General features: G+C 39.4%; 5 protein-coding genes across 7 annotated transcripts in view; 3 read left to right on the top strand and 2 right to left on the bottom strand.

The window, feature by feature from the left end:
• The first annotated feature begins 3,703 nt into the window (after positions 1-3,703).
• On the top strand, positions 3,704-7,538 carry tmem51a (transmembrane protein 51a). Its single transcript, XM_010732413.3, has 3 exons — positions 3,704-3,880; positions 5,134-5,578; positions 5,700-7,538. Exons 2-3 carry the CDS (start codon positions 5,169-5,171, stop codon positions 6,094-6,096), a joined length of 807 nt encoding a protein of 268 aa, XP_010730715.1. The 5' UTR covers positions 3,704-3,880; positions 5,134-5,168; the 3' UTR covers positions 6,097-7,538.
• Positions 7,539-9,087: 1,549 nt separating this feature from the next.
• Positions 9,088-12,560, bottom strand: LOC104920224 (chymotrypsin-like elastase family member 2A). 2 transcript variants are annotated; one of them, XM_027288289.1, is made up of 9 exons: positions 12,490-12,560; positions 12,400-12,401; positions 12,109-12,195; positions 11,810-11,907; positions 10,788-10,910; positions 10,509-10,645; positions 9,617-9,762; positions 9,276-9,428; positions 9,088-9,153 (listed from the first exon to the last, which is right to left on the bottom strand). In XM_027288289.1, the coding sequence occupies exons 1-9, from the start codon at positions 12,527-12,529 to the stop codon at positions 9,136-9,138; spliced, it is 804 nt and encodes a 267-aa protein (XP_027144090.1). In that variant the 5' UTR covers positions 12,530-12,560; the 3' UTR covers positions 9,088-9,135. The 2 variants fall into 2 exon arrangements, with proteins under 2 accessions (XP_027144090.1, XP_027144091.1); XM_027288290.1 differs by lacking the exon at positions 12,400-12,401 and having other exon boundaries at positions 12,488-12,544.
• A 284-nt stretch (positions 12,561-12,844) lies between these two features.
• On the bottom strand, positions 12,845-15,552 carry LOC104920225 (chymotrypsin-C-like). 2 transcript variants are annotated; one of them, XM_010732415.3, is made up of 8 exons: positions 15,438-15,552; positions 15,213-15,301; positions 14,619-14,716; positions 14,302-14,424; positions 14,038-14,174; positions 13,476-13,621; positions 13,123-13,275; positions 12,845-12,940 (listed from the first exon to the last, which is right to left on the bottom strand). In XM_010732415.3, the coding sequence occupies exons 1-8, from the start codon at positions 15,472-15,474 to the stop codon at positions 12,923-12,925; spliced, it is 801 nt and encodes a 266-aa protein (XP_010730717.2). In that variant the 5' UTR covers positions 15,475-15,552; the 3' UTR covers positions 12,845-12,922. The 2 variants fall into 2 exon arrangements, with proteins under 2 accessions (XP_010730717.2, XP_027144089.1); XM_027288288.1 differs by lacking the exon at positions 12,845-12,940 and having other exon boundaries at positions 13,099-13,275.
• Positions 15,553-17,259: 1,707 nt separating this feature from the next.
• On the top strand, positions 17,260-19,930 carry LOC104920226 (chymotrypsin-like elastase family member 2A). The gene is made up of 8 exons (XM_010732416.3): positions 17,260-17,400; positions 17,638-17,726; positions 17,821-17,918; positions 18,140-18,262; positions 18,388-18,524; positions 19,118-19,263; positions 19,374-19,526; positions 19,845-19,930. The coding sequence occupies exons 1-8, from the start codon at positions 17,364-17,366 to the stop codon at positions 19,860-19,862; spliced, it is 801 nt and encodes a 266-aa protein (XP_010730718.2). The 5' UTR covers positions 17,260-17,363; the 3' UTR covers positions 19,863-19,930.
• A 1,547-nt stretch (positions 19,931-21,477) lies between these two features.
• Positions 21,478-25,808, top strand: part of prdm16 (PR domain containing 16) — a 247,692-nt gene continuing 243,361 nt past the window's right edge. The window contains exons 1-3 of the mRNA XM_027288338.1: positions 21,478-21,642; positions 24,188-24,256; positions 24,476-24,551. The gene's annotated coding sequence lies outside the window, so the exon portion shown is untranslated. The remainder of the gene's footprint in view (positions 21,643-24,187; positions 24,257-24,475; positions 24,552-25,808) is intronic.

Raw genomic sequence — 25,808 nt, forward strand, 5'->3', positions numbered from 1 at the left:
TCCTTCTTATTAAACTTATTTGCATGAGGAAATGTGTGGATACGCTGCCTCCACGGTACGGGGGGGTCCATACTAAACACAGATTACCTTTTGTGTGCTACTATTGACTTTCTGTACTTGACTGATTTCACAGCAGTATTTTGGTGAGTCACTTCAGTTCCTCCTTTCTTTGTTCCGTGTTGGGCATGTTAACTCAAGCGCCTATCTGCCTCTACGCAATACAGCATTGTGCAACTTCCTACTCTGTCTCAGGGTGGCTCAATCATTGCTGCAAGCTAATGATGACATAGCACCAAATGAGATGTCTAGGCTCTGACTACCAACACTGCCTTACATACGACCTTCCACGTAATCCACCCACTGTTGGGAAAAATAAAAAAATCATTATGTGATGGCCCTTTGTACTCTGGGATATCAGGTATGATGTGAGAAGGCATGTCAGGAGATAGGAGGTATTAACTGCCTATTAGGAAAAATGTAATTATGTGTTCATGTAGCAGCCATAAAACCAAGATCAATAATTACACATCAGTGGATGTGAATGAGTTTGCAGCCTGGACTGCATTAATAAAATCAGTTACTTTATTTATGTATTGTTTGATTTGTAAGGAAAGGTACAGTGCATAGAATATTGACTGAAGGATTTAATGCTATGTATCATATCAAGTTAATCTGATACTCCTAAAGCAATGAGGCCCTCTAAATCAGGTTTATTTATATTATACTCTCCTAACATATTTACTTTGTGGCTGCCGATTAATTAATTTGATTAGAGGCTAATATGGGAAATCCAGATGTAATTATGGTCTGTTCACTGTGTTCTGTGTCTATCTTTCCCTCTGTATGTGTGTGTGAGGGCGGGTGTTGCTGTGTGTGAGTGTACGTGTGGTAAAACAGAGGAACCAGACAAAAGCTTAGGAGGAAGAAAATCTCCCTAGAGCCCAACAACAGGGTTGCCTCACTCAAAAGGAACAATACAGTCAGGAGCAAAGTTAGGACTGGTTTTGTCATTATTGTAAAATAGTCCAATCCTTGTTCCAGGGAGCCGATACAGAGGAGGACACTGGGAAAAGGAAGTATAGCCCTTTTTTTTACTGTCTTGGGTTACTACAACTATAGTGCAACAACACAAGACATAGCAGCCCACTAATATTACTTACTAGTCCAACAGCAAGAGTCCAGCTCGGCGTCTGTCTTTCAGCCTTTTATTTTGTTGTTGTGCTTCAGTTCTGGCAGGACCCTGGTTCTGTTTCCCATCTGCAATCCTCCACCCGGTGGTCCAAAACGCCTGTGGTGCAAAAAAAACTTTTTAGCTGCATTTGATTGTACCAGTAGCACAAAGTTACATCATGCAGAAAGAGGCGTACAGGGCTTTAAATCCCCTCTGATGCGCATGATGGCAAAGCCTTGACATAGGTTTCATGAGTTAATGGAGTAAAGGAATAAAGAATACTTTAGTCAGATTACGCAATTATGTAGTTGTGTCATGCATCTGTGGGTCAGTATTTACTGCAAAATGTTCTGTGGCTCATCTTACACGTTATTGTTTGTAACACAGGGGGTTGATCTTTAAAAGAACTAAGAGTGCATAAGAGTACACCCACTTCTCTAGACACCACTAGACTGCTTCCAACATTAAAACAACACACATACAGTACAAGCACAAACACACAAACATCTGTTGTCTAGATGAATGCTGAAAGATCATCTATGTCATGTGAGTGCCAGCAGGGAGAAACCTCGTGGTTAGTTCTGGGCTCGAGAGGAGTGGGCTCTGGGCTCGGTGAGTTTGGTAAATCTGCAAAGGGGAAGTAAAAGTCTGATCGCATAAGAGTAGCATAAAACTGACTGACTTGGTAGTGTTTACTACACGAGGAAGTACTGAGCAAAGAGTGAGTCAGTGACATCTGGTCATATTTCTTGATAGCTTTTGTGATTTGTGGTGTAAGACACCAGTTTGACGCAGAAGAGAGAAAAGCAAACAGATGGAAAGTTACTGTAAACGAGCCATATATTCTCATATCTCTTCAAAACCGTTCAATGACTAATGATTAATTCGCCTGATCGACAGCTGTTACACACAATAAACACATTTTACAAATTTGTCTAGGTCATTATCTTCAATACTTATGTCCACACAAAAAAATTCCACTCTGGGATTTTCATTCAGTTTATTACATACCTCAGTTCATAAACAACTACTTCCCTAGCTAACACCACCCCAAAGTTCTCCTGGTCTTTGATGACTACATCATGTGTCACCATGGAAAACACAGGGCATCTTTTCTTACTCATCAAACTAAAACAAGTTTTTTTTTTTTAAATTATGGAGTTAACAGAAAACACAAATGTCTTTAATGCATCCATAGAGGTAACGACTTTTAATAGAAAATCTCTTTTGCAGAAAGAATTTTGGCAAAATTAAATAACCTAAAACCTGAAACCATTCAGCTAAATTCTGTTTACTTGCTTCAGTTTCAGGATCCAGGTATTGTTCATGCTGACTCACTGTCACAGCTCACTGGAAGGTTTCAATAGAAACAGTCACCGTTAATGCTATGAGTAACACCTGTGCTTTTCACTGTTGTCATTTAAACCGGCGTAATTAATAATTCATTATTTATTTGTCGTTGAGTACTTCGTTTTACATATGCTGCTATAGACAAACGGCTAATTTGTTGAACATGTTGTCTCATGTTCAGCTGACCTGCTGAAGCCTCACTAGTACTTCTGTTAGTACACTTCTATGTAGTACACTGGGTACATGATACACTTCCTGGTGTAGTGTGCACATTTTGGCAGGCTAGTGTTGTCTCAATTCAAGTAGGGCTGTTGTGCAATTATCAGAAATGACAAAAGCAACATTTTGCAGAGAATTAGTGCCATCATTTGACCACCAAAATATAAATATAAAACATATTTGTGTATAATTTATACTGGTGAATAAAAAAACAAAAACATACAAACAAACATACATCAGACTCAGTACAGTTGTCATGAATGAGGAAATGAGTTACCGGGACCAAAACAGTTTGTTGTACCATGCTGTAAACATGTTTATTTCTGCTGTGAAGTTTGGACATTTTAACATGAAGTTTTATGGAAAGTTTTCTGTAGCCAGCCTCAAGTGGCTGTTCGAGGTTTTACAGTTTTTGGCACTTCTGCATTAGCTTTATTTCCTAGCCACGGTTCAGGATGTAGTTTGAAGCTACCACACTCACTTCACTATGACTCTTTTGAAATGTATGGGTGATGTCACAGATGCTCTATGTATTCACAGTAAACTCTATTTTGCCATAATTGACAGTGTGAATGCACTTAAAATAGTAAACGTATGTATGGAAGCGTACGAATTAAAACACAGTATAGCTTAGCTATAACTTACATGGTCATTTCAGGAAAATATTTCTAGATTATTCGTAGGTATGAATTGAAAACAAGCATTTACCACTGTTTGACCGTCAAAGTTTGTTAGAAAGTTAAACTCGCTGCAAAGATAGATTAGCACAAGCTTCTCCGTGTAAAGATACAGAAGAAAACTGCAGATACAAGCCAAACAAGCAGAGGTAAAATACCTCAAATATTTTCTCACATACTTTCCCACCATGTCGCTGGAGTAGACAGTGAACGGGTTAATAAAAACTGGCAGTCTGAGCCCCCTCCTTCCTGCTTCTCCCCTCCCTCTGTCTCTCCCTCTCTTTCTCCGGGCCCATCCGTCTCAGAGGAAAAGTTCCTGACCCATAAACGTTATTTGTCACCATATTATGCCACAAAAAGTCCCGTCAGCGACGGCACAGTGTGAAGACAGAGCCCACACCCTTCATCTCCGAGCTGAACGAGAAGAGGAAGAAGAGTCAACGTGTTGTCAAGCGATGCAGGGGTGAGTGGAAAGCAGCAGATGTGTACTCGCTCGCTCGTTTTTTTGGAAAATAGTTACCTAAAAGAGTTACATAAAAGCTGAAGTTTGCAACGTGGAAAGTTTAGTTTACGCCGCATTGCGTGTCGTTTGTGAAAACCCGCCCATGTTAAAACAAACCGGACACTCAAACAAATAGTTTCACCGTGAGGTCTGACCGAGAGCTCAAACAGGGTCGACCCCGACACGTAGACACCCACAACCTGTTTGTAACATTTGAGTTTATTGAGTATATGCGAGAAAAGAGGCATTTTGTAAACAGCTGGCTGCAGAGGTACAACTATTTCCAACAGAAACACACACACACACGATCACACACTCTAATTACATGTGTACATGTGTCCTGTAGTGAAATATAACCTTTAATCTGGACTGTGACAAGCCCCCAACCCTCCTAAACAAACACAACACGCGTCCACAACATGTGACATCTTCATGTGTCTGTATTTCACAACTGTAACAGGCTTATATGTGTGTGTGTGTGTGTGTGTGTGTGTGTGTGTGTGTAACAGACTGCTTTGTATCCAGCTGTCATGATGAGCATAGTTCAGTCCCATGCCATGCATTCTTTAGTAAGAGGGTCTTCCTAACTTGGGGCTGGGTTTATCTACTTTACACAGTCCCTACCTTCACTCCAAGCAAGTCAGGGCGTGTTAGAGATAGTTAACCTCTGAATGTATTTATAGTTCCCTCTTCCCAGCAGTTCCCTCCTCTGCTCTCTGATCCAGCAAAGATGTGAAAATAAAAGGCATTATGTGTGGTGGCCTTGTGATCAATGGCATGTTATAAGTATGCAGTATTTGGTCATGCTTCCTGCATTTTCAGAGAATCCTTTTACTGTGAATAACAGTTAAATGCATGACTGCACAGCCAAGATGATATTGGAATATTTCTTGAGATCCTTATTTTATGGTGGTCATTTACAGTAGCTGCCCTTATCTACCCTCGTAACACACACTGGGTTACTAGTAACTCTGAAAGGCAGGTCTGCTTGTAAATCTTTACCATAAAACACACCCATTCTGAGAAGTTCCTCTACTACCAATGAAAACTGGGCTTGGGCTCTTTATAAAACACAAAAGCATGAGCAGCAGCAACACGTTCCCTCATACCGGGTTCTGACTGGTGAGAGCCATACAACTTTCTTGTCTTTTCAGTGTGAGTTTTACAGGAAGTTTTTATTTTTGTCCAACCTCATGTTTTTCTCTCTACATCAGTTTCTGACCTCACTGGAGCTGGTCCGACTGACAAGATGCGTTCGAGTGTGGATGGACCGCCAGTCCCCCATGGCAGAGGAGGCACTGGCAGCACTAACAATAACAACAACAACAACCACAGCAGTGAAAACAGTGGAAATTCAGGCTCCCAGTATGCGTTGTGTGCTCTGGGGGTTGGCCTTGTTGCCCTCGGCATTGTGATGATTGTGTGGAGCGTCGTACCTGCAGACATGTCCGGTAATAGCAGCAGCAATACAGGAGGATCTGTGGATACTGGTGACAGGAAAAATAAAGCGTCCTCTGTGGCGTTCGTATTGGTGGGGTCTGGGGTAGCCATGCTGCTGCTGTCCCTGTGTGTAGGAATGAGGAACAAACAGCGGGAGCAGCTCTGGCGGGCCCAGAACCAGGCAGGAGTGGCAGCTAATGCACAGGGGCAAAGTGAAACGTGAGTCCAAATCACTGCTTTCAAGTGACACAACATTTTAAAATTTTATATATATATGGACCTGGCTCATAATGATTCATGTGTGTCATTTATATCTGTGTGTTTCTATAAATATCTGCAGGGCTGAAGAACAAGCCCAGCGTTATGCTGTACCCACCTATGAAGAGGCAGTAGGCAGTGGCCAGTATCCTGTCCGTCAGAGCAACCTTCGACCAAGCAACTCCCAGCTACCTTCCTATGATGACCTGGTCCAAGTTGATGGTGTGCAGTATGAATTTGAGGGGTCGGAGGTCACGACTACCGGATCACAGACTGCTTCGGCTTCCTCTGCTGCTGCTTCCACATCGAATCGCAGACCTGGGAAAAATAACCGCAAGCTCCTCCCTATCAAGATCCGCAGGATTAAATCAGAGAAGCTGCACATGAAAAACATTGATAACACCCAGCCAGCAGCAGGAATCAGTATAGAACCACTCACACCACCACCGCAGTATGAGGATAAAGTGCCTCCAATTTAAGATCAAGCTGGTCCTGTTATCTACTGAAATTCCTGGAATTCTCTCTGATGTATTTCTGTTCACCTTTTGTGGATCCGGATCTGCTTGTTAGGAAAGCGTCAGCATTCTCAGTGGCAAAGCAATGAACGAGCAATGAATTTTAATATCTACTTTGGATCTGACTGGATCTCGGAAACAACAGACGGCTAATGACAGACATAGTTGCTGGATCCTTCCTTACTGTGACAGTTTCTGGCACACTGTGGCACATTGTGTTAAAAGCACACTCACCAAATGGGGTTTTTCCTTCATGTCAAAGTACATTTCTGTCCAAGCATTCATTTTATGTAACCGACCTCCCCTGTGCACTGACTGTGCACATGAGTTGACGGTGGAAGAGATCATGGGAAATCAATGAGCAGTTAAAGTGAGGATTTGTGTGCACACCTAAATAGAGACGTGCAGGGTGCTCAACTTGTGAAGTAGCTGCCGTTTCAGCAGCATTTTGCCCTGGAAGACTTTGGATTACTACTGCCAGTGGTTTAAAATGTGGGCTCCACGGTGAGTGATTAAACATTGGATGTACTCAGGTACTCAGCTGGATTGACCTGATGTAGTATGCTGCACAGAAACTCTCACTCTTTGTCGAGAATGTTGTCTCTCCCGGTTCGTTGGAGGTTTCCATCTAATTGGAGATCATTTTGATTAAATGTTAATTGGTGTTGGAAAGAGTACAAACAGAGTTGGAGTTGTGCCCCACTTCTGTGCTAGCTTCTGTTCCACTAGCTTTTGGTTCAGAGGGATTTCTTCATCTGTCTCCTTAAAGTTTTCTTCACATATTCTAAGGTATCTAACTGGACAGAACTATTTAAGAATCTATTCTTTAAACCAAAACCGAATAAAGCTTTGGTAAGCATTTATTAAGTACAGCCCAGTAACTCTTGACCATAGGCACTTAAATCTAAAGGCAGCTGTTGAATGCTAACAAAATCTTATTTGGATTATCTTAGTTATCATAACAAGACACTAAAAGTGCTAGTTTCATGTTTCCATTTAAAAAAATGCAAATAGAAGAAACCCTGTACAGTACATGGAGCTATCAAGGCTGGTGGAACTGAGGTTAGCTTGAAAACAGAGTGGGATATAAGCTGTTCAGTGTTGAAGTTGTAGGTATTTCTTTAGATCCACAGTCATTAAATTGCCGTATTTAGAGACACAGCACTAACATATCATGAGCTCTTGAGAAAAATGGCTGAGCATTTGTTTGCTAATTGTTAAACACTCCACATTGTGAACTTGTTTACTTTGGTTAATCTGGTTCTTTGTGACAGACGGCCAGCATGAGACTGAACCATATTGAGAACAATAGATGAGCTGTAATGGGTTAATCAGCTGATTATTATTCACGCTTACTAGTGCAGCACTAATGGGACACCATTAAGGTCACCTTTTAGGTTACTTTTTTAAGAGAAACTACTTTCTAGGACGATGAAGGTCTCATTTCATGGAGTGGTAATGCTAACTGACTGGAGCTCTGTGTTTGCCCTCCAGTGGTACACACCAAAGTACACTAAATTGTTTGTGTTCTTAAAAGCACTGCTTCTCTTCTTAAAACATTTCAGAAGACATGCTATGACTGAACCTGAGCACTAATGTTCTTCCAGTGCAGTGTTGCCTTTTTACTCTTTGTGAGAGCCTGATGGAAGGAGCTTGTGAATAGTTGGGAGCCATTGTCCTGTAGCCATGGTGAAAGCAGTAGTGTGGACTCCGCTTCTCTCTGGGCTTGTTTTTGTTCTTCTTCGAGATGACCAACAGAAAGACTCTTTGACCGTGCAGCTGCGCCGTAATAACAGCAGCGATTGCTCACTCGCTTGCTCATCGCCATTCCTCCAGCCACAGCTTCATTCGCAGCCCTGTTTTCACAGACAGCTCTGAGCTCTGTACAGGGAAATGGTTTTCATTTCATCGCCAGATATTACTTTATCAGTAGCTGACATCAGACTCTACTTTCTTCTCCTTCAGGTTAGACTTGTTTAGTTATAAACTGCTGAAGCCAAACAGAAGGGTTTATCAGTTCACCACAAAAATGTTTGGAATTTTGCACAACTAAAACATGTTCCTGTTTTATCTTGTGAGAGAAAATGCACTTTTCATTGATGACTTCATGACCTAGTTCTACACTGAAAACTTTTGAGTAAAACTCAGTGTAGTTAATGCAAAAAAAAGCTACTCAATCATTGTCAGCTGAAGTTTTCAGTGAATCACAAGGCAGCAATGTCATTGACTCACTCCAGGTTTGTCATTGGAATTCACCACCACTGCAGTATGCCTACATTTCTCCGACTTGTTTTTGAAGTTGAAACTTGCCACAGAGTGTATTAATCATCATTTCATTTCATCATGTTCAGTGCTGCAGACAAACTCATTGTACCTCATTTGCAAGGGACCAGTTAACTACATGATTGATTGTATTACTGTGTAGAAAAGTGTTTTACATTGATGAAACATTGAGTATCTTGATTTTACTTGTCACTTTCTGCTTTGTTTAGTACACAATTGCTGTTTGTCCTATGTTTCATTTATTAGTGCCTTTTTTATTACTTAATACTATATTTCTTTTATATGTACTGTGAAAATGTGCTTTTCTATGATAACTTTTTTTCTATTTCTATTTTTCTGATGAGTGAAAACAAATGTATCTCATGAATATTTTATGAGAAATAAAAGGAAGTATTTAATTAACCCGGAAGTGTATTTTGCTTTGAGTAGAACTCCATGTTCACTCATATGCCACTGAACATTTCAACATTCATATTTTCTCACTTTGTTACTGTTCACCAATTCTTAGTTAATATGCAGCTACTATATTGAAAACTAAAGTTGAGTGAAACATCTGGAGCTAGTTGTTACAGTTAAGAAAGGGTTTCTTGTTTTTCATTGTTCAGGACATGGACAGCACTTAGTTACATTAACATACAATTTCCTTTTGCAATAAATAAATGAGACAACACATAAATTATAGTTGTTCTTATTTCTGACAAAAGCACTTAAATAGCTTCCTCAGTAGGTGGTCATTACCTGCAGAGAAAACAATAGAAAACACAATTATAATACACTTCCTGTTTTCGAAAGGCAAGGCTTTTGTTTTCTTCGGGCCACATTGTTTATCCTGGCAAGGTAATCACGAAAAAGTTCCTCACTGTGTTCATCCAGTTGATGTAGGAGCTGACTTGTGTGAAGACAGTGGGCTTCTGGAAGACGTTGCAGCCCTGACCGGAGCCAAAGCTCACCACACCATGGACGTCCCAGGAGCCATCAGGGTTCTGGCAATTCAGGGGGCCACCAGAGTCTCCCTGTGGGTAAGCACACACATTGTATGCTAGCATGTGTACAGACACTGAGGCGGTATGGCTACCAGTAATCATTTAGTCATAGTTAATTATCCTTTCACACCCTTTCCTTGAATTCCTAGACTGAATTGTTACAGATGGTGATTGCCGTAATCAGCCATCAAAATAACCTTTCATGATTTTGAACTTACATTGCACCCAGCAGTGATGCCATCACCTCCGGCACACACCATCTTGTCCGTTGCCAGGACGCTCCACCAGTCGGGCTGTGAGCAGGTATCGTGACCAACCACTGGCAGGAGAGCCTGCTGCAGGATGTCAGCAAGAGGACCGCTGGCTGTTGGGGAGAAACGTGCTTAACTTGGGTAAGAAAAGATTTTGCTTTGAGGGGGGGTTCACTTGGGTGTCAGATGGGGTGCAGGATGGAGATAGTTTTTTGCTGTAGATGGTCTTTTACAGGAGTTTGAAGTTAGAGGTTTGGTAGTACCAAAGCTTTAGTACTACCAGTTAAAGACAGGACGCTCACAGGACAGTCACACATGGCTATATGTTTCACTGATAAGAGGGTTGCAAATCACATTTTTCACATCATATATCTACATCTATAAAGGCAGTAATCTGAGCAAAACACATAACTTAAACCTAATCAAAAATCTCAAGAGGAACATAAAAATAATCAAGCTGAGTTTCCCAATCATAAAAACAACATTCATCCTGTTTGTGAAGTCAAAACTATCACCTCACTGTGTCTGTGTTCAGTCAAGTGAGAATTTGCAGCAGTGTGGCACATTCCTTGAAACTAGGACAAATGAATGCACTGTATCTACGCCCTGCCCCTCTTATCATTTCTTTCAACATACATTTATGAGGATAATCATAGATTCATCATTGGTAGCTACAGTAGAAATTGAACTCCTACCCCAGATATGGTCTCTGTTTATTATTGCAGGCAATTAATGGTTGTGAAATATCCTCAACAACTGCTCAGACACTGTCTAGACACTATTAAAATGGCTGGTCAGTGAGTCCAAGGTTTGAAATTTGTAATGCAGTGATTCATTCTGCTGAGGTGTGTTTACTCACTGGAGAGTCGACCCCAGCCGGTGACATAGCAGGGAGTATCGTGGGGCAGGACAACGCCCCGGTCTGGGAGGCAAGCAGGCATTATTGTGTCAGAGAAGATGACAGGGGAAGACAGCTTGATCAGAGCAATATCATTACTGCAAAAGACAAAAACAATAGACCCACATTAAGGAAGTAATGGCAAATAAAAACATAGTTTATGCTGTGTTATTATTTTTCCTATGTCAAATGAACCGGTGACCTGTTCACTCATGATGTGACACTGGCTGTTGCTATTACCGGCTTAGCATGATGTTGTAGTCCTCATGAGTGACGATTGTGGCTGCCATCCGAGCTACTGAGCCCTCCTCGCTCGCCTTCAGGCTGTGCTTACCCAGCTGCACTCTGTAGCTGTAGCGGTCACTGTGGGATGGCAGATGACACAGTGTTTCCGTAGAGGGATCATACAGTAGTACTGACTTTTCTGCCTGTCGCCACAACATTATGTTTAAGCCAATGGTGGGCTGCACATGTTTCGCAATCCAGCAAAGGTAATACATGGCTGTTTCAGTGACCAAACATTTTTTAACTGGCTCTTGAGGTCTCTTCTTCTTTGTAAGCAGTGTGTTTTTTGAGGTGAGGTTTCTCTACATGCCACTCTTTTTTTTGTCTGGTCATGCATGGTGGCATTGCTTCCAATTTTAGGAAGAACTACCCTGTTTTTCAGTTCCTTCCCAAAAGCAACAGCAAAAATGCCAAACGCATCATTTCCTGTTTGGCAAAGGAGTCTTTCCTAACACTGACCTTTGGTTTAAACAATATGCTTTCATCATGGGCGTATTAAATCACAGTAGTGAAAGTTCATAATTAGGTAAAACTGGATCATCATCAAGTTACAAGGGGGTACTAACCCTCGGAGAAAAAGGGACAGTTCACATTTAGCAGTTTATCTTTTGAGTGTGCAGCAAAATGAAACTAAATGACCTTCCACACCTGTACAAGGTATTTGGTATTTGAAGTATTTGAAGAAGGCCCAGTCTTTCCTGGCTGATCCTGGCCACCTCCTGTCTAAGTAGTTCAAGTTACTTCCAAGATGCAGGATCAATAAACTTAAAAATTAAATTGTTCCTGTTATTATTGGCCTCAAGGACAATAAAAATATACTTAATCCTTGAAAAATGACTTTGTTCCTAGTTCAAATATTACTATAAATATTTGTAACCATAAACAACTATGTTTAAAAACGTTCCCACCCTAGGTTTCCATGCTGTATTGTAAATTTGATTATGCTGACAACCTTCCTCAAGGGAAGTTAAACATACTTGATGCAGTGTGCAGCAGTGAGGACCCATTCAGAAGAGATGAGGCTGCCTCCACAGACGTGCCTCCAGCGCCCACTGCTGTCTGATTGGAGTGAGATCTGAGCAGAGCATTACTACACGTTAAAATGTCACTCAATCCAGCACCCTACAAACGCATTTCATCTGTCATCTCTATGACAGAAGTGAGTAAATGTGTAAGTGTCACTTCTATCTGTCGTAGTGAAATGGAAATGTAGCGTTCATACTGCCCTGTGGCTGTCAGAGTGAATATGTTTTTACACATTTAGAGCGCACCTTACCTGCCAGGGCCAGCTGTGAGGCCTGACATCCTCTCCTGCCACCACCCTGCTCAGCACAGGAGGGAAGGTGGGAAGGCCACATCCATACTGCTCAGCACAGGAGGGAAGGTGGGAAGGCCACATCCATAAACTGGCACAAGGTTAGTAATTTATATTGTTATTTTTTTATTTTTATTTTTTTTAACCAGAATAGACACTTTAAAAAGCAGGTAGTTGTTTTATTATAGCACATTTTTGATTAATTATAGAATATAGAATGAGTATCAAAGCTCAGTGTAGCTTAAATAAAACAGCTTTACAAAACAATTAAGGGACTATTCATCTGGATTATTACTACAACAAATGAGTTTTAGTTATGTGAGAAGACTGAAGCTGTCTTACCGCTAGCTACCAGAAAAGTGAGAACCACCAGGCTCCTCATGACTGTAGAGTACGTAGTGTTGTTCTACAGTGTTGTGTAGAAATAGCTTGTATTTATAGTGTATGTTAACAACTTCTAAGCAGTGTATCATCTGTCCTCAAAAACCCGGCTGACTTGCAGAAAAACAAACAGATGTTTGGAGACAGAGGGCACAGCATGTGGTTGGTGATAGGGTTTTCCCATCACTACTCACACTGGGAAGCATCGGATCCCTTTCTGCTGTTTAAGTGATAAAACTTACAAGATGATATGTAAAAATCATATTTTTTGTGAAATTGCTAACCTGATAATTAAGACAGAAAATTGTACAAAACATGAAATGACACAAACATCTTATTTCATTTATAGTTCCACATTTTATTTATTTTATATGATCCCCGAAAGTCTGTCCTCTCAGTAGGCCACCATTTTCTGTAAAAGAGACATGTTAGATTTAGTGCACCATCATGTTTTCAGCAACATGGAATATATATACAGTATATATTTGAATTGATCTAGATTGTTTAAATCTATATAATAACATAAAGCAAGCAACAGCTAAAGATTTCAAGACTTCACCCTCAAGTGATTTAATGTGAGGTTCTGGAGCTTACAGAGTTGATCCAGTCGATGTAGGAGCTGACTTTGGTGAAGACAGTGGGCTTCTTGGCGAGGTTGCAGCTGAGCCCGGAGCCAAAGCTGACAATGCCATGAACCTCCCAGGCACCACTAGTGTTCTGACAGTTCAAAGGTCCACCAGAGTCGCCCTGATTCATGTGACAGAAAACATATGATCAGTGTGCAAATTCCACATGCAACAAGCAATAACTTCATGCCCTTTAAAAACACTCTGAGTGCGCCTAGTGTTAACTTACAGACATTTCTCTGAAATACTGAATTTTATGTCAAACATTGGTGTTGCAATATGATGTGTCATTTTGTGTCATTTTTATTATTTTAGACTCACGTTGCAGCCCGACACAACTCCATCTCCACCTGCACAGACCATGGTGTCCTTCACCTGAAAACCCCACCAGTCAGGCTTGGTGCAGGTGGCGTGGTCCACCACTGGCAGAAGAGCCTGCTGCAGGATGTCAGCAATGGGACCTCCGGCTGTGTGGAGGAGAAATGAATAGAAAGGATAGGAAAGGGTGAGAAACAAAACATTTGACAAGCTAGATGTTTCATCAGATTGTAACAGTATGGTTAGAAAGGATCAAGCAAACGGATATTGTCCATCCATCCTGTTAACCTTAGGTAACTGTGATAACAACAATATTAGCTGAGATATATCTCTTTAACATATTACGTGCGACTGCCATGAAGCAGGTGACACGGACATGGAAACTGGCAAATCCACCAAAGCTAAATTCAAGAATTGAAAAAAAAAAAACAACTAAATCTAAATGTAAACTAATGTAACTGACACAGTTTCATATAGTTTGTTGTTTGAGATAGGATTATTGAATACCACTTCAGAACTATTGTCTGATTTTGTATCAAAGAGAGGAAGGAGCCTGTGCACTCACTGTAGGTGCGACCCCATCCAGTGACGTAGCAGGGCTCGTTATGGGGAAGGACGACGCCAGCATCAGGCATACAAGCAGCCATGATGGCATCAGAGAAGGTGACAGGAGACTCCAGCTTAATCAGGGCAATGTCATTACTGTGGAGGAAACACACATATTTTGAATCACCATTAACATGCATCTGTTTGTTTCCGCATATTATCTTATATTTTTTAGATTTTCAGTGAATTTATTGCTAGACCCTTAGTGAGAAGTCATTTTTACCGAATGAAAAAGGGGTTCCACTTCTCATGCACAATGATGTTAGCGGTGCCCATGAACACAGCACTCTCCTCTGTCTGGACCAGGTTGTGCTTTCCCATGGCCACTCTGTACTCCCTGCCATTGCTGCATGTTTGAGAGAAGAATATGAGAAGAATATCAAGTCTGAAAAGCCACTGATTGCTAATACAGTAATAAATATATTTCAGTTCAATTCATAACAAAAGTTATCTCATGACACTTTCCATACAGAGCAAGTTTAGTCCGTACTCTTTACTTTATATTTGTATCAGCGCGAAATTATTTAGTTTGTTTCATACCTGATACAGTGAGCTGCGGTAAGAACCCACTGGCTAGAGATCAGAGTACCTCCACAGGTGTGTCTCCATTCTCCCTGTCTGTTGTACTGCAGAGAAATCTAAAACAGACAGACACTGAACTTTCACTACATTTTGTCTTTTTGTTTCTTGTGTCTGCTCTCAAAGACGTACTGCTTAGATGAAGCTGTGTCTCCACTGGTGCCCTTTTTGCCTCCTACTTAAGTGTCCGATATAAATAAATCTCAATTTTAGCCTTGATTATGTTTTTGTCTATTTGTATTTTATTTAATCTTATTTTATTCTACATTCATTTATTTATGTCCTTTGTTATTGTTTTTTTCAACATTGTTTTAATGCATTTATTTGCCTTCTGTAAAGCATGTTGAAATTAATATTTTCTGTGATTCCACATAGCTTAATATTGTGAGTTTTAGTCTACATACTCATATACACATATATCACATTCCTCACTTTACATTTTAGGTCTAAGACTACAATTACTTTACTCTCTTGAAGTCTGCAGTCTAAAATAAATCTTTTTTCAGACAGTTGATGTCTTGTTTTCTGAGTCACTCCCCACACAGCATGTTTTACCTGCCAGGGCCAGCTGTTAGGCCTGACATCTTCTCCTCCAACCACCCTGGTCACCACAGGGGGGAAGGTGGGCAGGCCACACCCGTAGGCTGAGGGGACAGACAAAGACAGATTCTTAATAACTGAGAATGAATGCAGACAACTGTTTCAGTTTGTTGAGAAACTGTACATGAACGTGACTTAAAGCAGATATTTATAGCAATGTTGCGTGTGAAAGATACTTACCACCAGCAACAAGGAGAGCGAAAACCACAAACTTCATCGTGTCTGTATCTCTACACTTTAAAGTAAAACCTTTATACCTTCTGTGATGTTATGTAACCACAAAAACTGGATCAAATTCTCAGAAATGTTCCCTCTGACAAATTGTACAGTTTGGGGTGGAGCTAAATGGATATCAGAGTGGCCAGAACTGACCAGGAATACTAGGCCAAGGCCAAAGTGTCCTGGAGTTGTGTGATTTATATTTTTTGAAGTGTTTTTTTAACTTTTAATCATCAAGAGTTGACACAAAGCGCCTTGCTCCCATCCATGTAGCCCTCCCTACTCCCTTTAAAGAAATATATTGCCTTCTCAAGTAGTGGAAGTTTCCATTGCTCATGAACATTTCCTGTGACTGTACTGTAGTACTTAAATGCAAATAATCAGTACATAGTTAATAGTTCAAGTACTAATAACAAGTTCATGCTACATTGATATTATATCATGAAAGCAGGGCATTTAAGTAGAAGCATGCAATTGTAATTTCTTCATCTCAAACCATTTTTTGAAACAAAAGCTAACAACAGTGGTGGGTATACCACAACACAAAAGTCGACTTATTGTAACCTGCTGATGACACTCTGTGACACTCTAAGCTCAGTGGCAACTACCCTTGTACCCTTGAGTACATCTGGTTTGAAACCTTGTTAGGTGTCGTCTTGGTCTCATGATGTCAAAATGTGAACAGCATGATGAAGAGGACTGTTTAAATACAAATTGACGTTGAACCAGAACATTTAGTGTCCAATTCATGGATCAGGCACTTGTTGTGAGTTTTGTGGTTAATCACCTTGTTAGAGAACAGCATGTTATGCAATAAGTACTGAAACACTGACCAGTCGGACATGTGCATTTTAGGTGACATTTCATCCAAAAGCTGAATATCCCTAACTTTTTGTGAGTAGTGTATATCTGTTTAAAAACTGTTCATAAGGTTTGATCTCAATATCTGCTCTTAAATTTAGTGGATAAAACTGTGATTCTTCTCCACTGACTTTTGCATCACAATAATGCAATAAATATATTATACAATAATAATAATAAAAAATAAAAAAATATTGCAACAGTTATGAATATGTGATTGTTGTCTAGATGTATTTTTCTTGTAAATACACAAAGTATCAAACATGCGAATGCACTAGAAGAGGTACATTCCCCCTTTTCATCATATCAATCAACAAAAATAATTATTACAAAGCACATAAATCAATTTTCCACTTTGATAAAGCATTCATTTTTCATTAATACAATTATATTTAATGCTAAGAATTATGTCTGCAAAACAGTAATGTTCTATTACAGTATTTGCAGTGTTTTATGTGGCATAAAATCACATTAAAACACAGGTGTTGGGGTAATTAAACTATTTACGTTGCTGTATGTATTCTGATTTGCCCCAAAATATTTCTAGAATTTAACAAAGTGCACCCTTTTACATATTTAGCAGCTCTGTTCTGTAGTAAGATTGTTTATATCCAAATACAAGATACACTGAAACCAGAACTCCTGTTCTGAGATGAAACTGACATCTGTAGTCAAAGCCTGGAAACATTCACATATAAAATAAATTCACACTTTTATTTTCTTTAATAGAACAAGACAGAACATGTGGAACCAAAGAATGTAAATATCATCTCTTATGTAAAGACCTCACCAGCTCACAGTGAGACACCTGTGAGGTTCACACAGAGGTTGAGTTGGGCCGATAAGGTGTATTTGAGAATATCTGCGGTTACTTATCTCCAAGGTTGATTTATTTTTTTCCACCAACTTTTCCTGGCTGCTCTAGGGGGAATGTTAAGCAACACATTTGAAGTTTTTAAATAGGTGTGTTAAAGCGCTATATAAGGACGAGCAGAGCCTCCTGAACGTCTGCTGAAGACAGTCACAATGAAGTTCGTGATCTTGGCTTTGTTTGTTGCCGGCGGTGAGTTCTGTTTAGATGACTAAATGTGTTGCTGCATACGACTCTTCACATTCTTTCTACACAAAGCGTTGTCAACATTTGATATGAAAGCATTGAGATTCACATTATATCGTTATGCTAAAAATAATGTTTTGAAGCATTTTTATGTTTAAAGGATACAATTGCAATTATTGTTGGTATTAAGACACCATCATAAATCTCTATATTCTGTATTGTTGTTTCTTTTTGTTGTTTCAGCCTACGGGTGTGGCCTGCCCACCTACCCTCCTGTTGTCACCAGGGTGGTTGGTGGAGATGATGTTCGTGAGAACAGCTGGCCCTGGCAGGTATGCTGCTTTAATATATTTTTCTTCTCTATTTTTCTGTCTATTTCCTCCAGTCATAAAACATGCGTGTACTGTCCTTGTGTGTTCTCTTCAGGCGTCTCTGCAGTACAAGAGTGGCAGCAACTTCTACCACACTTGCGGTGCCACCCTGATCTCCAACGAGTGGGTCCTCACTGCTGCTCACTGCATCGGGTACGGCTAAAAACTTCTGAAATCTGAATATTACTAATTGGTAATCCCACTTTTGTAGGCTTTTGGCAGTGTTAGTAGTCCTAGAGCGATATAATAGCGTTAGCTGTATTGGTACTTGTTATAACTTGTTATAAGATGGATGTTTTCATAAAGAGTTCTTAAATAAATCCCAGACCAAATAAACTCTGACCCGTGTACCTGTGTTTTTTGTGGTCAAGCAGCAGTCGCACTTACAGAGTCTACCTGGGAAAACACAATCTGAAGAACAACAATGAGGCTGGTTCCATGGCCATCAGCCCCGCCAAGATTATCGTCCACGAGAACTGGGACTCTTACAGAATCCGGTGGGTTAAGTCGTTCACCTTCAGCTTGTCGAGTAGACTCTATATATTATGCTGCTGTTACTGTTTTGTTTTACTTTAACCATGTTCTTAACATTCTGTTTCTAAATGTGGTATTTGCACTTTAGTAACGACATTGCCCTGATCAAGCTCCAGACTCCTGTCATGTTCACTGATAGCATCATGGCTGCCTGTCTTCCCACCTCTGGTGACATCATGCCTAACAATGCTCCCTGCTACGTGACTGGCTGGGGCCGTCTTTGGAGTGAGTTTTGCCAACCAAAGAAAGTTACATAGGACTCAAAGGTTTAATCATCAACTGAAATGTTACTGGCCAATAATTTGAACAAGTGAACAACCTATGATTTGTCCAGTCTCTTTTGGATAATGACTTTTCCCCTACTAATCTAAGTATATAAAGAGTTAGATCTTGCAATACAGAAATTGAGTTAGACCTCTTTCTCACCACTAATTCAAAATGTTATACAACCTTATACAAACAGACATGATATATAATCTTTTTTCAACAAGAAAACAAATTAAAAGGTTTTCACTCACTTTTTTTAAAGATATTTTGGGGGCTTTTTCAAACTTTATTTATGATAGAGACAGCTGAAGAGTGACAGGAACGTGGAGAGAGAGAGATAGGGAATGACATGCAGCAAAGGTCCAGAGGTTGGATTCGAACTTTGGGCTGCTGCTAAGCCTTTGTACATGGGGCGGATGCTCTACCAACTGAGCTAATCGACACCCCGTTTCATTCACTTTTGAATGAAAACTGGGCCTAGTGGAATAGTGAAATAGGCTGGGTGGCCTTGATTGCAGCCATGAATCTGATTGCACTGTTCTCTTCTAAAGCTGGAGGTCCTATTGCCGACATCCTGCAGCAGGCCCTCCTCCCTGTGGTCAGCCACTCTACCTGCACTAGGCCAGACTGGTGGGGCAGCCTGGTCACCAACAACATGATCTGTGCTGGAGGAGATGGACAGCTGGCTAGCTGCAATGTGAGTTTGAGTCATTTTATTTTACATACATATATATATAATGTTCAATAAAAGTTCCTGTAAAACTAAATCCCAGCCTTACACTCACATATGTCTCTGGTCCACTTTAGGGAGACTCTGGTGGCCCTCTGAACTGTCAGAACCCTGATGGCTCCTGGGACGTCCACGGTGTGGTGAGCTTCGGCTCAAGCATGGGCTGCAACTACCCCAAGAAGCCCTCCGTCTTCACTAGGGTCAGTGCCTACATCGGCTGGATCAACAACGTAAGTGAAGCCAAATCAAAAAAAAAAAAAAGAGAAAGACTTTAAACTACTGTTGGACATGTTTGTGCTTAATATGTGGCTGTTAGAATTATACAAAATCCGAGTAATTGTTTTATTCAATAGTTTTCTTTGTATTAATAGTTTTCCAGGATTTATTCAATGAAATTACAATACAGTAATACTAATGTCCAATTTTAATTTGATCTACTCTGTAACTGAGAAGTGTAGGAATGTTATGATGCAGATGTGCAGGTACTGTAGTACCCTCTAGTGGAGCATTTTATAATAATATCTTTATGTTTTTCTTTTTTTTTCCAGGTCATGGCCAGTAACTAAGATGTGGATCACTTGTCATTGTTGGTTGCTACACTTCAGTATTAAATAAAGCATAATGGCTAATGCAATGTCCTCTCTGTTTGCTTAGTTACACAACAAAACGTAATTTTATGTAAAAGACAACTGTCACAAAATAATAATATATTTACTGTTTATTGTGGATTGAACACTGAAACTTCAGCTGTAGTCATGTATTTAACCACTGAACATCTCCTGCATCAAATGCTTGTTAGTGCAAACGGTCTCAATTGAAAAATGATATGGTTCCCTGACTGCTCAGAGTGCTAAGTAGCCTATAGTTTCTCTGATATAAGATAATTTGACATTAAGGCCAGAAAATACTGATATTCATAAATATAACATGGTAACACTTATTGTCTTAGTTTAGCTACCAGCTACATAAGACAAAGAGTTTTGTTTTTGCTTCTGAAATGTCTGCCTCTACCTCTGCACAATCGAGAAATTAATTTCAAATTGAATTTCATTTGTTATGCCAACAACATTGAAAAAAACTATACGTAAGTCCTGGGTAGTGCACATTTATATGCAGTTGCTATCAAAACTGTCCACAGTGGCACTGTGGATTATCCAAAGTAACTGTGAAATGTTGCTGTGATTTTTGTGCTTACCATGTGTAAACATATAAACGGCACAAACAAGTCGGACAGCAGAAACATCAGAAGATCCTGGGAAAGATTAGAGGAAAGTGAAAATATTACTTTTTGCTCTTTTCTTTTATTCAAAATTTGGATGAAACAACCCTGCAATCAGTCAAGATGTTCCTGACAACTACAAGATGAAACATTAAGCTGTAAACAGTCACTGGAGATGAAATGTGCACTAAACAAGCTCTCTGATCTCCTACATCCATCAGGATTCTGGTCAGGTCTTCTTATCGTCTCCAGCTAAACCTTTCCCTCTGTAGCTGGAAGGGATGCTTTGAACAGTTTCCACCCATCGCTCATCTGACTTGAGCAGTTTACAGCAAAACAACTTTGTTCCATGTTGTTCTCACGATAATGTTCTGTCACTGTTTTGGTCTGTTCTGTGCCCAGTGTTTGTGCCCCATATCTATGTCTTCTTTCTTATCACTGTCTCCTCTTTTTCTTTCTCTTTTTTTGTGTTTACTGCAGGAAAAGGTTAAACTAACTTTAAATGTGCATCCTGCCATCTGCTGTATGGGAATATGTAGGGACCTGTTACTAAATCATATGACTAACTCTAAAGTAACAGTCAATATAAGTGTATAGTGTTAAAGTTTTTTCTTGGGATTTTACTATCCAACCTTTATAGTGTTCAAATGTTTGTCTTGCTATGACTTACTATCTAACTTACCGTTTGAAAGCTGCTGTATTGAACACAGTTTCCCTGCGTGGATTAGAATGGAGCAGAATGGAGCTGAACCTTAATTAGTATCATTGGTAACACGTGTGTTTACCCGACTATTTCTGCTTTGACTAGGTCTTTTGTGAATGTGTGTGGGTTTATTAATTTCCCTTTTTGTTCTCTGTCTCTCTTACACTTCGTGTGTGATTATGGAGCTGAACAACTTGTTATTCCGACTATGTCCACTATGCCAACACTGCAGCGTAGGCTGTCGCTGTTTCAGGAATAGCGAAGAAGAAATGAGTCGCCATCTTGTATTACGTTTGTTTGTTGTTTGTTTGTTTGTTTGTTTGTTCGTGTACCTGCGCTCCGTCACGTGGTTCTGTATTTTACACACACCTGTCTTCAGTCGACGTCTTCTGAACTATCGCTGAAAAGTTTACCTCCTCTCCAGGTAGGCTCGTTCTATTAGTGTTAAATTAAATTAAAATATAATCGCCAAATGTTTGTAAATAATTATTCTTTTTAATAGTCCCACAGGGAGAGCTTAAATGATATAACTTTGGATGCTAACAAAGTAAAGTTTATCTTTATCAAGACGGCAAGGTGCTCAAATTTCACTCCATAATAGAGTGGGACATAAATAAACTAGCTTGTGAAGGGTGCCACTTCATTTGTTTGTGTAGTTAACACTGAAACGATATGAAAACGATATTGATATTCAGATTTGACTGACACTTTGTAGATTTTTGTTTGTTTGTTTGTGCTTTTAAAAAACGGAGCATGCCCAAGTTAATGCCAAATTAATCATTACAACTAGGTGGAGGTAAACAAGCCATCTTAATGGCAGCATTACAGTTGATATAGTCATTAACTTGCTTTAAAAACAGTTATATGCGGATTTGTCTGAGCTTTAGTTTAGTTTAGTGGCTTAGTTTATTGAGAGTTAAAGCTTTTAGAAGTATACTTTGCAAAGAATAGTGTATGCACGCTAACATGAGACATTCAGTACATTGTAAAAGATCTGATTGAATATATATGAATTTGATCCATTTACCTTTGGACTGGAGAGCCAGTGAAGTCCCGAGCCCTATTTCATTTTCAGAGTAAAATAAACATCCCACTTTGTGGCCTCAGCACTGTTTCTGTACCTACACTGTGATGAAGGACAGCCACAGGCTATATGCTGGTGCAGCCTGTGTGTATGATGTCACCACAGTCATAAGAAAGAGGAGGAAAATTAATAGAGGGTGGTGTTTTATGTGTTCAGCAAAAAAAAAAAAAAAACACAAAGCATTGGTTGATGGGATGCATTTAAACCTGTTTGAAATGACTACCTGGGAGCCGTCCATCATGCAAAACAGCTTGATCACTGTGTGATCAAAATTATTTTGCATCTTGTTGTAAGATAAGATGGACTTTATTGATCCCACACCAGGAAATTAATTTGTTCCAGCAACTCACAGTACATAAGTTAGATAAAAATACTTATAAACAAAAATAAAATAGAAAAATACATAAATATATAAATATATGAAAACTGTGATAAACAAAATAAAAAAATATATATACACTATATACAGCTTTCAAGTATATGGTTGTTCTATTAGTTGATGTATTCACTGTAGCTGGTGCTTTTAAATGATGTGATGAGGTTATGGAAGAGACAGTTTAAGAGTTATTTCTTAAGTCAATACAGCCTCCTCAGTGAGCGCAATGGGAATATTAGTGCAGCCTGTTTTTGGATGTCCTTGCTTGAAAAAAAATTAACTTCTGCCCATCGTAAGGTGATTTGGTTTTTGATATATTCTTTACAGTCTGTGCCTTCTTATCACTGTATGGAAATAAAAGCTGTTAATCTGAATATTTAGTTTGTACCAGATCACCAGGCTTTCCTTAAGAAAGTCTTTTTCTTGAAGGCTTTCCATTCCACCTTAAACATTGGTGTTAAGTTTGTATTCTGGTGTAGTTTTGCATACAAAAATGACATTTTTTAAAATCAATGGCACCATGATGCTCTTCTGGATAAACCTCCTGAAATCCATTTGTCTAGCTGATTATATTTTTACATAAGCACTTATTTGTGCTGCTGTAACACCAGCATTTCACACCAGGGGGATCAATAAAGGATCATACTATTTTATGTCTTATCTGATTACTTAATTGTAAATCTGGGAAATCAGCTTTCATTTCAGTATACACAGAGGACAAGCCAAGATGGATCTTTTAGTGGTTTCTTGTTTTTGACAAAAATAGACCAAAAATATTTTTAATTAGGATCATACTCTATAGCCACTATAGACCACCTTCTCCTGGGAACAGACACACATAAAATGAACAGAAACCATTATTATAACATTTTTCTATGTTCTCGGTTCTTTAGTCACAACCCCAATTACTGTCCTGTCTTGTACCTGGAAAGATCTCATTTATAACCATGATGTTCCACAGTAATTATTAACAGAGAACCACTATGCTCCTATTTTGCTCCCAGGGCTCATTTGCATGTTAATTATCATTAGCAGCACAGGCAAACAAGTCATGGCAGCAACCTTATCTTTCATTTCTCCTCCACTGTTGCTCTGATGTATCCAGATTACTTCCATAATGTTCAAGAGTTTTCACCTTGGTTGTTAACACTTTTCTCACAACCTCTGTTTTAATAGAATATTGGAATTTCTTTGATGAGCCTCCTGAAATGTTGCTAAGACAAGTGACTGTTTGGTATTTAGAGGGGTAAAGAAACTTGTATAAATGCCTCACACATATGTTATATGTCAAAGAAAATACCATAGATGACATAATAAACAGAGACAGACTACACTGAAAGAGTTGAGCCGCTGAATTATAATGGACCTGTATAGTAGACAGGGAATTGACATGAAAAAACACACAATATAGCACATTCAAGCATTTTATTAAAATGTATCATAAAACTGTGATTGATGATACAAGCTTCAGAATAAAGGTCATCGTTTGATTTTTTTATGTTTTTCCAGGTTATGCTGAGTCAAATTTCAAGAGGGAACACTTTGCTGGGCAGATGCCAATGGAGTTTTGCAAGGCAGGTAAAACTTTGATTCACTTGCTGTTGACATTTAACAGCATAAACCTGCATATATTTTATTCTACGTAGGATATTCTTCAGTAAATATTTATACTGTGTGTCTCTTTCCAAAAAATGAATCTATAATGACACCATGGCACCTGAAACGAGTCCTTTTACTGAAAAATGGCAAGGGTCCAGTGGTCCGTTTAGAGTGAAAATTGTTTTATTTTGCCACAAGATGGCGACAGATTACTGTTCTGGAGCCACTTCACACAGTGAAAAAGCTGCTTTACCTGCTGTTATCCAAGTAAGAGGTAAGTAATGAATTTGATCTTTGTGTGAGCAAAGATTAGACAAAAACAGCAACAACAATTAATCTCTTATACTCTAAACAACTGTGTATTGCTTAAAATGATAATACCCATTTTAGATCAACACCTTTTTAAAATGCATTATTTATTTATTTTTACCAATGACAGTTATTTTGTGATCAGTTGTGAAGAAATCTGTCTAAGGCCTCTCATCATAAGGGCTACATAACATTTTAAAAAGCTAAAATACAGACAGTAAACCACACACAACATCACAGTATTTGGTCACTAGGTATGAAGCAGGTGGAGAATATTTATTTTTCATGTTAGCTGTAACTTTTCTGTAACTAACATCGGTGAATCAGCTGTGGTGAAATTAGTAACAGCAAAATGTATTAGTGCTGGATTTGAAACTCTTTAATTAAATGAATCCATGGCACTTTCCCCTCATTTTCCTTTTTCATCACAGTAATTTCTAATTTACTCCAATCTGATTTAGTGTGTGTGGGCATGTGACGCTGTCAGTGAGTACATGAGAATAGATTTGTCAGAAAACATGCATTATTTTTCAGAGAAGTAAAAAAAATTCTGCGTTGTCGTTGAACAGATTTTCTTTGATATAAAACAGCCTGTGTCACAGCAATGGCTGGCTGAACCTCGGACACCAGCAGGTGTGAGGTTTCCGGTCCATGCATTGAACCCAACAAGCACTAATGTCGAACAAATGTAACCTTTCAGCCTCTCCTGTGTTGCGATGAGATGTTATTGGCGCTCTGTAGAATTCCTGGATGGCTCTCTCTGACTCAGCTTTGACCCTCGCCCATCTGTTACCATGTCCAGGGTTAGAAGGCAACCGAATGCTACACATGTTGTTGGCCTCAGGGTGTGGGCAAAATGTTTTGGGTGTAGGGTGGATGCTGTGATGAACTGTTTGGGGAAGATATCTGGCCTATGCGTGGACCTTTCAAGTTCCAACACAGTTGAAGCAACTGCTCTGTATCTGATGCAGTCATTTGCTGCACACTTTACAACTACAATTTCAATTGTGCCTGTGTGATTGAAATAATCCATAAATCCCTGCTTTAATAACATTTTTAAATAAAGTGACAGCTGACATCCCAGTTTGGCAATGTTAAAAAAAAAAAAAAAACAGAATAAAAGAAATACAGTTTCATTTATTAAGTGTTTCTCTATGCCACCCCAGTATTAGTCAGGACTTGCTGGCCAGGGTGGATTTGCTGCTGGGAAATGGAGTTTAAA

Source organism: Larimichthys crocea, chromosome XV (genome assembly GCF_000972845.2).
Source record: "Larimichthys crocea isolate SSNF chromosome XV, L_crocea_2.0, whole genome shotgun sequence".
NCBI classification, from domain to species: Eukaryota; Metazoa; Chordata; class Actinopteri; family Sciaenidae; genus Larimichthys; species Larimichthys crocea.